Raw genomic sequence first — 13045 nt, forward strand, 5'->3', positions numbered from 1 at the left:
TTTGATCAAGGTTTTTTTGCTTTTCAGGTTATGAATGCAAGGAAGAATAAGCTTCATCACTTGAAGAGGACAAGGACATGCAAGGAATCAGCTCCAAGATGAAGGCTCATCAGCTCACATAAAACATCAAGATCACACCGTTTGAGACTTCAGCAGATGAAGGAGGGTCCAAGATATTGCAACACTCCAAGCCTCAAAGCTCGTGCAATGCAGCAGATATGATGACTTCCATCACAAAGAAAGACACTATAAAGCAAGTATAGGGCATAGCATCAAAGGAATTCAACACATATACTTTGCTTTTTCAACATTAAACTTCAAGCTAAGGAGGTATATGCAACATGAGGATGTCAGCTTGCTTCATGAAGAGAGAGATTTCATCACATAGAAGTGTTACAAGTTCAAGAAAGCACAAGATTCACAAGAGCAAGCATAAGAGTGCACGTGCTAAATGAAGAAAATTTTCACAATCTTGAATTTCCTCAGGAAATCAAAGAATCATTGCTAGCATATCAGGGAGATAGCTCCAGGACGAAGGTGATCAAGTCCCAAAAATGATGCGATTTGGGAATATCTCCCACCATCATCCCATTCTTCATTGCCGGTGCTTGATAATGTTGAGTATCAAGAGACATGCCTCATTCACATACATTTGCAATGAGTTACAATGAGCTAGCTGAGGTGACACCCTATCATCACTTATCCAATCATATCATTCTAAGTTGAGTCGTCCAGATTCAATACATCTGACTCATCCATCAAGGAGGATAACTACCACTTGAGGGCACAAACTTCAATGTACCTACCCTCATCATGTATTGGTCGAAATTCAAAGGACATGTCCTATGAAATGTAATTTTATCATCGGTCAAGCATTAAATGCTTTGTAATGGGTGTAACAAACCCTAATTTGGGTTTCCATCTTGTAATCTTGGCCAATGATTGTGAATCGATTTGAGACACTCAATTGTAATGAGAGCACTATATAAGGCTCCACTTCTTCATTTTGTAAAGGTTAATCATTCAGCAATAGTTCAAGAATAGTAAAATAGTTAGCAAGTAGCAAGCAGTAGTTAGGACTAGAGTAGGAGAAGGCAAAAATTGTTGCCAAGCTATGTAAATGAACATCCTCTTCATTGAAGATATGGTGGAATGTGTTGTTTCTTCTACATAATTGCATGGTTTCTTGTTGGATTTTCATTTTAGATGGTGATAATTAGATGGATGAAAGAACTTTGTGCATGATCAATGGTGAAATTTGTATATTCATACTACTAGCATTTTGCTGATTGTAAAGTGTCATGTGTAGTCAACTGGACCTCTTATGCGAGCTTAACTTCAATTACTATTTCTTCATTGATGTGCGTCGTCTTGATGGTGTCTATGTAGTCGGTAGTGATTTGAACATCTTATGCTTACCTTAGAAGATCGCACTAGCTTTGTGGAGATGTTGCTTGCATGTCAAAGCTTAGCTTAGTTGAGTTACACCAAATATTGTCCATCGCTCTTGCATTCCTAGGATTTGATTAGCTTTCTAAACCCTTTATCCTTTTTCCCTTTTTTCCAAATCAAGTTGATCTCCATGTTCCCACAGCATTCAAGATTCAATGTAAGTCCCCTTGTGATTCTAACAAAATCACATCATAACATTGAGTCTATCCAAGAGCATGTCAAGACCTGACATTCAGAACCTTGAGTCATCCCATATGATCACGAAGTTTAGCACTTGGGAGGATTTTGTTCAAGAGAGGATAGAATACTTAGTATTTTATTTTGTGTTGCATGGTGCATAAAAAACACATCAACACAACCTCTTTATACATTTTCAGAATTAATGCTTGATATTTATATTGCAATAATGTTGCTTCTCCTTGTTTGTCTTTCTGCAGTGTTATCTCCACTATAGGAGGTGATGTGTTGCTCCCATGGAATGGTGTCTACTATAGGAGGATACTGATTTGTTCTGCATGGTATTGGGCCAGCAAAACCACAAAATTGGGACAAAACATGGAATTGTGACTACAAGACCACAACCAAATGACTATCCAACGGCAATTGTGTCCCTCTTGAAAAATCAAGCAAATTCTGAAAAGAGACCTACATCAAAGTACATATGGAAATGTTAGCACCTCTCCATGGCCTTCAACATGGTATCACAAGAGTAGACAGCAAGATGGATCTTCAACATGGCACTGGTGACCACTAGACCAAACACCTTATGGATATAATTGCTAATTGCATTCTTCTCAAACTATTACATGCAATTAAAAAAAAACTCAAATCCGAGCTTCTACAGCAAGGTTATGTCTTCTCCAAGCATTGGATATTCAATATGGTATCACAGCCACTAGACAACAACACCATCTCCCTGTCACTGAACCACAACATGGTTTCTCCATCAGCAGTCAAGACAAGGGTCTATTAGTCAAGAATACTTGAAAGTAAGACGAGCATAGTTGTGTGGTCTCTCTACTTCTGGACTGCAACATGCTCTCTCTATGACTGGGCCACAACAAAGTCTCTCCAACATTGGACCATGATCTGTAATTGCACAATCTTTGAGGGATTGAACTCACCAGGTAGATACTTTTATTGTCCTAGAAGCATGGTGGTCTGAGAGCTTGAAGGCGCTATGGGAAAACCTATTGCGCTCCTAGGGCTTTGGCATATGGAAAAAGAAATATGTCAGTTACTGACCTTGGAAAGACAGTTCTCTTAGGGGATTTTTGCTAGCCACTATTCATTCCATAATACAGAAGTCAATCATCTACGCATACCTTCCTGTAATAAAGTAATTCCAATGTGTTCCATAATACAGCAGTAAATCATCTACGCATACCTTCCTGTAATAAAGTAATTCCAATGTGTTCCAATACAAATGTTGAGAACATGGATTTTAGCTTCAACATGCATAAATGTGCACATATGACTCATTTAGAGTCTTATTATGTTTGTAGAGATGACATTGTATTTCTCGCAATTGCAAGCATTGTAAAATAAATGTCATTTCATAGACTTACTGCATATGGAATGCAAGAAAGAAAATTGGAAGGGCATTGGATAGCAAATTTGAAAATTTTGTTTAAAGAGCAATATTCAACCTTCTGACATGTTTAAACCTGGCAGAGTAATGCATGCCACTTAGTGAATATTGAATGCAAGAAAGAAAATTGGAAGAGCATTGAATAGCAATTTTCAAAATGTTGTTTAAAGAGCAATATTCCAAGCTCCTGACACATTTAAACTCAGCAGAGTAATGCACACCATTCTTACTATTCTATGCATATCAAGGACAAGAGGCCATCATTAACTTGCCTGTCCTTGACCTAAGCATACTTAACTCTTAAGTGGTATTTTAATGCATTCCAAATGCAAACAATAGTTGGGGACGTGCCTGTAAGTTCATCGTGCGTGGGTACAAATTTGCAAACTGTTGAGTATAATAACCACTTTCATTATGAAGCCAAGCATAGGTAATATTGCTTTTTGTTGCATGTATTGCAAGAAAAACTAACTACAGAATTTTGCAGAGAATTCAGCAGTAAATTTTGAAACATTATGTCAAGATTATGCACACCTCATTCCACGACTGCTTCCTCCCCAATCACAATATCTTACTACCAGTTTCTTCAGCTGCCATAATCCATTAAGTGCCATAGCTGCACAACTTGCTTTAACCTGAACATTTATCAGATGTAGACTACAATAAAAATTCTTATTCAAGTTTCTTACTGAATTCAATGTGGTGTACAAATGCATATGATGCACAATAAAGCAGCTAAAAGCTTCATTAGCTGACTAGAGCACCTGTATAAGATCAATGCTATTTTTCTGCACATGATTATAAAAAAAGAAGTATAAAATAACATTGTAAAACCCAAAGTTTGCAATACCAAACAAATACCATGTAATGTTCCCTGATATGATAACTCATGAAATAGGGACATATAACTTGTAATAATAAATTGCAAGAGGTTTATTTCCTTAATGATCTTGACTATATGCTGGTATTACTTTGCAAATGGTGTTAAATATAAAATATAACTGATACAGATGACATCTCTAATTTAACTATAAAATATAGGCACAACTATTTAGTTTTTTAGAATAAGATTACTCGCTGTTACAGATTTGAACAGGTGTAAACATGCAAAGAATCTTAATGTCTCACTGGGTTTACTGGTATAAAATTTCCATAGTATATAAATCTACTGTATCTTTAAGATGCTATATTTGGTTTAGTTCCTTATAAAGCTATGCAGATTAATGTGTCTGATGTATCTATGGAAATGTGCAGATGTAGTTACTGGTATTAACTTGCTGTCGTACGCTGTTGTGTCTAGTATTTATATGCTTGCAACAATGTATAAAGATGCTGTTCCTGATATAGCTGTAGAAACATGCAACGATTTGGTGCTCTCCCTGATTTGGAATCGTTCCTTATGCAACCGCTATGTGTGCCAAATGCAATACTCAGTCTGAGTGATCCAAACTGGAGATGAATTAGAGGATAAATTTATTCATCCCTACTGAAGTGATTTCTAAAGTCTTCTTATATGTTTGCAATTGGAATGACAGGTCGTGACCCTTCACTGTCATGTTCATTCCTCATACTAATCGCACCCCTTTGAAGCTGATTATGATTTATCAATTAGACTTCTTAATTGCTGCTCAATGAATGATCATACCTTTACCGATTATCATATCTCCGTAAGTATTTGCATTTCCATTAATTTGTCCTTCTCCCAACATATGATTAGATTCCTTCTATGCTTTGGCAGCTTTTATGATTAATCTCCACTTATTGATTAATAAAATGTAATGAACCTTTGCTGTACCTGCCTTGCCTTCCTGATAATTAGGGCCTGATCTATCCACCAAAGGTTGGATTAAGGGCCACAAAAGGATTTATGGTTTCCTGCAACATTTAGATATTTCATTTTATATGTCAGCAGTAATAAAATATCAGTGGCATAATTATTGCAGCACAAAATACATACACGACCCATTCTAGATTTTGAGGACTTTCCAAGTTGGCTGGGCTACCCATCCAGACCCATCCCATCTCTTAGGGCTAATAGGGCCACCTGAGGATGGGCCCAGCACACCCCCCAGCATACCCCTGGCTTGCGCTCATTATCTTGAATGTACTAACAAACAGAGAATATCAGGAAGATAAATAAAGCCTACAGAAAACATAGATTCATGACTATATTACTTGGTTAACATTTATCCATTATATATAAATTTGTAGGGATTAATTCATTATATTTGTGCCTAGTTGTAAAAACATGACTATCATTAATTAGTATTCCTTTTCTTTACTTATTAGTTGTGTCTGAGAATGAATGAATTATTTTTATTATTCTGTCTGTCACTAAAGTGTATTTTAATGCAGCATACTAAACCTGATATTGCAGGTTACCTATCTGGCGTGAAGCTTAAGTTCATTTTACCCTTTTGTACATTACAAATGTGCTTAGTTCATTTGGCAAGACATTTTTAGGCATGGAACCGATTTAGCAATTAATCTGGGCCACTAGTTAAATTATATTCATTACTGTTATATGAGGAATGAAAGCAGATTTAATACAATTTGCACAGAGACATACTTCATCATTTCAAAATTTAAGCGGATTGGCTTGGGGACGTACCAGCCTGCTGGCGATGGGGAGGGATGCTTACTAGGCATTGGTTCTTCATCGCTGGGAAGAACCAGCGACTAGCCCTTACACATCGTCTGCTGACTGATGCGTTCCTTGGGCAGTCCTCATGGTTGTCTAGGCATCATAAATTATGAAAACTGAAATAAATATTATTACTAACTAACGAAGTTACCTATTGGACGCTTCTCCTTGCCCTTCTCTCCTTGTCACCACCTCCTCTCCCGTGTTTCCTTGGGGTTCGGGTTTATACCTCTTTGAAACCACACAATTCCCCTTGAAACATGGCGTCTATTCCGGAGGTGGCTTGGGAATGGACACATCCTTTCATCAATCCCACTAGTTAAGATAAAACGTATTTTAAGCAGTAAAAATAATTTATGTATTGAAAATATATATATTTATGTACATGTATTGTTTATATTGTTTCTAATCATTGCTTGCTGTCTACACGGGAATATGACATAAACTTACTGTTTGGACATTATCGTGTATCCCGCTAAATGGTCTTCTCTCTTCAATCGATTCCTATCCAGGAGCCTCCAAACTTCTATTTGTGCACCCGTACTCAGGTTGACCTTCATAGTGGCAGAAGATTAATGTGCCTATGTGAATATGGAGATATTCATATTTCCCTAATTATAATATACTGATATATACGATCCGATTTATTTTGATAATCTTTATTTTAGGAATTGTAGTTGTCTCGAAAATTATATCTATTATTAGCTATTTATTGATTTTATTTATATATTATTATTTGATAAATATGATATTAATATTAATATAAATATAAATCATATATTAAATCATGTTTATTATTATTATTAAGATTTTATTTAGTACATTTTATTTGATTATATCTATATATTTTATATTTTAATTTGTATTATTATGCATTATTAAACTCTATTTTAAAGCGGGCATCCCTTTTCTGACTGTTTAGATGGGGACATCACATACCATTTTTTTGTTCCTAGGGCCTCAAGGAACCTAAGTCTTAGAGACTTATATACTTGATAAATTACCTGCACATTTGCCCTTTACCCAACATAAGCAGCAACAACAAGCTTAACATTACAGTGTAGAGATTGCAATTGGTTTGTCAAATTGCTGTTTAGTTTATACATATCAGCAGTAAATTTTTCATTTTAGAGTATTCCACTAATTATTTTTGCAGATGGGATTTGAATAGGTATAACCAAAAGGCTACGACTAAACAACTACTACAGTCAACATATGCACATTCTCTGTTTCTGTCAAACCATCAGTCCTTGCATATAATGTGTTAAGGACTTTTCAACAAGGAACCTTTTATGGTTGCCCAGTGCATAGAAGGCACAATTCCTCAAATGTGACATGATCCACAATTGCATAGCCTATAGCTGTTCCAAAAACTCCTTCAGATCTTAAAATATCTTACGTTGGTGATTCAATATCATACTACTGAAATTCAACATGTATGTATATCATGGAAGAATAGCACACTTGTTTCATTCAATTAATCATGGTGATTTCCAAGTGGAAATTAAAATTTGGCTCAAATGGAGTATGGGACACTTTCTAACCTCTGCAAATAGCCTGTTACAAGCTCTCCTAAACTCCCATATTCTCCTGCACATCTTGTCTTGTTCATTTCCTCAAAGAAGTGAAAAACAATCCTCATGTAGGCTTATAGCTTTTTAGTGACCATTTCAATGACATCAATAAGCTTCTCACCAACCAAAGAAATGACTCTTCCCCTGAAATCAATAATCAACCACCCATGGAAACCCAAAAGAGACATGCTTGCACAACTTCATCTTGATACACTTAGTCCTTGACAAGATCCCCTATTTTGATTGTAAATGTCACAAATGACAGATTGCTAAAATTTTCCACGTAGAACACAATCTTGATGCTTTCTAGACTTCCAATCTTAATTTCATGCGCCGACTCCCATGTCTTGATATTTTCCTCCTTTTGGCAATGAACTAACAATGGTTATATTTTCAAGTTCTGTCAATTCCAGCATCATGTTGACATCTTCTGGATTCCATCCATATACAATACGCACTCTCTCGATGTCTAGGTACTCGTTCCAATACATCTGTTTGTTTCTATCCTTGTGGACTACATCAACATAATTCTACCATTGGTATTTTAAATGATTCAATTATTGATAGAAACTCAATTATGAACAGATCTTGGGGTGCACATCTCGCAGCTGAATTCAGGAGAACCTATGAACAAGACATCGTTCCAGCATCTGAATGTGAGAAGGATCAATTGTACGTTGACGATACAAATGCACCTGAGGAACAATGTATTACAATGGATAGCTCGCCATGCCTTGCACCTGAAAAAGAATACCATGAAACAAAAGTTGAAGAATCAGTTGAAAATACTCAAACAATAACAAAGGAAGATCTAGGAGTTGAACAAGCAATTAAAGAAGACGACTCATTCCTTGAAGAATTCTCACTTATGCTACAAAAGGAAATCCTTGAGGTTGAATTGCAGGAGTTTTCAAATGGCCTCATTGAAGAAGACAATCAAGTTGAGATGTTAAACAAAGAGATACAAATCATCATAAGTGAGCCCAGGTATGAAGAACAATTCAAAGGGGCGCTTGAAGATTTCATCACCATTATGCTATTTGAGGAAACATTGAAGGATCTTGTAGAAGAAACACAAATGGAATCACTGCCAAATTTTTTTCAAGATAAGCAAGTTACTATGAGTGATATGATCCGTCATCACCTCCGACCTCCCGAGACTATGCTTGAAGACGAGACATCACCTGAGATTATCTTTGATCCACTAGAGGAGATGTTTAAAGCTCAATCCATCAAGGAGACTCTCATTTTTGAAGATATGCTAACAAAATTTCATGAAGATGCCTGGTTTATGCAAGATATCTTAGTGAAAACAGAGAATCTTGAGTTATTCAAAGGGGCGCTGAGCTTGTTTCAAGAGGACTTTCCTAATCAAGATCAACATATTGCAAATGCTCGTGGAATAGTTCATCACCAATGGCGACCTCCTGAAGCAATTGGTGACCTCGCTTCCGACAATGCAGTGTCGTCTGAGCCTGAAATACACCAAGTTGTCTCTTTCCTTAATCCTAGCTTTGAAAGTTATTATGATTTTGATTATGGGGATTTTGGGAAAACAACTTGCATCTGGATTGATCATGGTCCCAACGAATTACCTCAGTTGATCATTTTGAGTGAAAACTTGCTTGAGTATGAGAAATGCATGGTGAGAGTTTGCCTTTCTGTGTTTAAGGATGAATTTGCCCAATTGAGAACCATCACGTTTGCCATGCTCCTGTTGCACAACCTGAGAAATCATGTAAAGTCATGTATATATTTTGCTTCTTTGAGTCATGTCGAGTCTAGGACTCTTGTATATAGGTCTAGAGTACGTTTTCTTTTCGTGTCTTTAGTTAGAGGTCTTTTGAGCCTTGTTCTTAATTTGCCTTGAGTCATTTGACTCATGATCTAGTGTTGGCTCAGGTAGTTTAGTTGTTTGCCTTCTATAGATAGTTTGCTTTTGGTGTGCCTTTTAGTTTAGTTTGCTTTGAGTCGGTTTGTCAGTCGGTTTGCTTTAGTTTAGGTGTCTTGAGTGGGAGCCTCCATTTTGTGAGAAAGATGTTTGTGTTGTTGCTCACACACTGGCAACATCCTGGATCTTATGTTAGACTCATTTCTTAGATATCTATTCATGAAGTGCTTGGAATCCGAGGTTGTTCCTCTTCAGCTTTATCATCTGATCAGGACCTGTATTTGACTTGGAAGGGAATCATTTTCTGTGTCTTGATGCCGACATCTGTTGATTACTATATCTTCACACATTAATAGACTCCGAGTCATTATGGTTTTCAGGCAAAACTGTGATTGGTGAAAAATCCAAAATCTGACTTCAGTGCCACCGCAATCCTCAAACCCTAGTAAGCTTCACTGCTTATGAGCCAAAGGAATTGACAGAGTGAAAAAGCAATATCAAAAGGAAAAAATGAGAAAAAAAAAAAAAAAAATGATATGAAATGAAATATCAAAATTGGCTAAGGGGAATATACGAGTAACTCCATCGGGGCTATAGACGCCTAGCTGGCAATGGAGCAATGTTCGTGAGCTTGCGGCGATAACCTCGTCGGGACTATGGACATCTGACTGGCAACGGGGCTCTATCCAGGATGCTTTTGAAGTTCAGATAAACTACGTAGCTAATCACAGAGGAACCTGAAGGTTATAATTGTCTTGTCGAGAAGAATGAATACACTTGCACACACCTGGGTAATCAAAGACTAAGTGTCTGGATTTGGTTAAGGATTTTCCTTCCACTTTGAGTACATTTTCTAATCTCCTGATGAGCTAGGTTGAATTTTCCGGAGGTTCTAGGTGTCGATTGAGTCTTTATCTCTGAAATGTTTCAGGAACATTTATTCAAGGTGGCGCTAGATGTTGTGACGTTTTCACACATCGCCCCATTGCAAATGGGGACCCCTGTTTTTTGCTTTTTAGGGTTTGTTTTTTTTAGGTCTTTTAGGGTTTTGTCAGTTGGCTTTTGCATTTTTGAGTGCTGTCGGGGAAATCAATAGGATAGCAGGTCCTGCTGGAGTGAAGTCCTGATCTTGAAAATTTGGCTAAGTCTGAAAGTCCTGATCCTGAAATTTGGCTAAGTCTGGAATGTCCTGATCCTGAAATTTGACTAAGTCTGGAAACTGAAAAACCTCAAAAAACTAGATTTTGCAATATAACTCCTGGAGGTCTGAAACCACTCTCAAACATCCTGAAAGTATATATGGAATATAACTTAAAGTATAAACTTATACTTAAATGTTATATTCCATAAAAATTATCCTGATAGAGAGTTCAAAAAGTCAAATTTCGCTCCTGTCCTTCACTGAGGATCTAGAGCGAAATTCGCTCCTGTCCCTCTCCAAGGGACCAAGGCAAAACGCTCCTGTCCCTCACCAAGGGTCCAGGGAGAAAAGGCTTATTTGAGTCATTCCTGACCTTGTTTGGTCAAATTGGAACATCAAAGGCATGGTGAAGGACGAAATGAGCATGATAGAGCATCCAGACTTGACAATGAAATGATGAAGTTTTTGCCTAGAAGGTCAAATTTGCTCCTGTCCCTCACTGAAGGACCAGAGCGCTTTTCTTTATATGCACAATTTTTAGACCTTTTTTGGACATTAACTTTTATTCATAGCATGAAGTAAGGTGAAATCTTCCCTAGCAAAGGAATTTCGAGATGAAAAGTGAAGCATTTTGGCCTAGAAGACAAAATTCGCTCCTGTCCCTCACTAAAGGACCGGAGCTTGAATTTCAAATTTGCACTGTTCTTGCTGGATCAAGACAATTTTATGATTGGAAGAGATCAAGGAGGGCATGTTTTGTCCATTGAATATAATTTGAGTGGTCCGCAAGCAAGGAAATATACCAAGATGACAAAAGGCGCTCCTGTCCCTTGCTGAAGGTCCAAAGCGATTTTCTAAAAAGTGCAATTTTCTTGCAAGGACGAAGCATGTTTTGTGATTGAAACGAATGAAAGAAGGCATTTTTAGCCCGTTGAAGATAGTTTGGAAGCCTAACAAAGGACAAATAAGCTTGGATTTGCAAAATCGCTCCTGTCCCTCTCCAAGGGACCAAGGCAAAGCGCTCCTGTCCCTCACTAAAGGACCAGGGCGAAAATCTCTAGAACATCAATTTTGCCTTGCAAAAAATGAGTTGAACATGCACTGAAGGGACGAAAGGGATCATTGCTAGCCCCACAACGTGAATTGGCAATTAAAAAATGAAGGATTGAGGACAAAAGTGAAAAGGCGCTCCTGTCCCTCTCCAAGGGACCAGAGCGAAGTTATTGGCATTCACTATTTTCTACTTGGGCGTTAATATCCTTCAAATCGCATGAAATGCCAAAATCATCAACTTCGAAATATTTGAAAAAAGAATTAATTAAATCGGCATTTAATAAAAGCGCATAGCATTTAATAATTAATTTTAAGCCTTGGAAGATCGATTTTTTTTTATTATTGTGAAAGCATTTAAAATTAATTTTTATGAAATTAAAATTAAAAAGGATGGAGCGCTTGAGGTATCATTTTTTTTATATTTTATCAAGTCGGCCTCTTCTTTTTTTCAATTTTATTTATTTCGGAGCCTATTTTATCAAGTCGGCCTATGGGGAGGTAAAATGGTGAGCGCTCTATATATTTGGGTGTGTTTGTTCATTATTCAAATCATTCACTCATTATTTCAAGTGCGATTTGGAGGGCAAAGAAGAAGTGCGAAAGCTGGCCTATTTGGAGCAAATTTTCCTCAAGTGTTGAAGACTTAAGGTGGTGGAGTTGATGCTTGTGAAGACTAAAGGAGGCGCATTTTGCTAAAGGGAGTCTTGATCTACATTTTGCCTAGTAAATTCACCTTATTTTTGCATCATTTTTTAGAATTAATTCTCAAGAGGAGGTATGGCAAAATCATCTTGACACCCTTATTCAAGGTTTGATTTTTTTAGACATTTTTTAGAAAAGTCTAAGTATTGCATGGTTAATTAGGAAATGATAACTCAAGATTTATCATGAAGTTTCCTAATTAAAATCTTGAATCTTCCTTTTAAAGTTTAATTTTTAGATTTCAAGATATATTACTAATTTTGAAATGTTGTGTAGGTATCAAGATGGCGACTCCAAAACCCGGAGGATCTACAAGTCGGCAGGTTCTCATCAAGGACGATCAAGCAAGGACAAGGGCGACCTCCTCCAGCCTAGCATCGACAAGGATGGCCTTCTTTGGACTAACATCATCAAGGGCGACTTCTCCAATCCAGTATTCCAAGGCGAGGTACATCAATCATCCTGCAAATGAAGGACACAAGAAGTCAGAGCAAAGGGTTTGTTGAAGAAGCAAATAGTTCCAGATGAATTAATTAAAGCTAGCTTCTCAACAACATCAAGTTGAATATTTACCAAGTTACAAGTGTCAGACGAGGTGGCATCCTAGTCATCACTTCTCCAGTCAGTGTGGTCCACCTCAGCATGTCCAGATTCAATGTACCTAACTCATGGAAGGTGGCACAAACTTCTATGTATCTACCCCAGCTATCCATTGGTGGAATTTTCTAGAGAGGACATGTGTCCAAGCAATACAATTTTATCATTGGTCAAGCATTAAATGTTATGTAATGGTTGTAACAAACCCTAATTAGGGTTTTCATTGTTGAATCTTGGCCATTGATCTCGAATTGATCTAAGCCATCGAATTGTATTGAGGGCACTATATAAGCCCCGGCATTTCATTTGTAAAAGAATATAGAATAGAAATAGTTGGAAGCAGTTAGAAGACAGATAGAGAGTAGTTAGAAGGTGATTAGCTAGTTGATAGAATAGCAAT

The 13045-nt window shown here is 37.1% G+C and overlaps 1 protein-coding gene across 1 annotated transcript in view; it reads right to left on the minus strand.

Annotated features, from left to right (window-relative positions):
* The window catches only part of LOC131043447 (large ribosomal subunit protein mL43), a 67892-nt gene that overhangs the window by 39423 nt on the left and 15424 nt on the right, over positions 1 to 13045 (minus strand). The window contains exon 2 of the mRNA XM_057976644.2: positions 3578 to 3678. Coding sequence (XP_057832627.1) covers positions 3578 to 3657 — 80 coding nt within the window. The 5' untranslated portion in view covers positions 3658 to 3678. The remainder of the gene's footprint in view (positions 1 to 3577; positions 3679 to 13045) is intronic.

The sequence above is a fragment of the Cryptomeria japonica genome, chromosome 5 (assembly GCF_030272615.1).
Source record: "Cryptomeria japonica chromosome 5, Sugi_1.0, whole genome shotgun sequence".
Taxonomy (NCBI): Eukaryota; Viridiplantae; Streptophyta; class Pinopsida; order Cupressales; family Cupressaceae; genus Cryptomeria; species Cryptomeria japonica.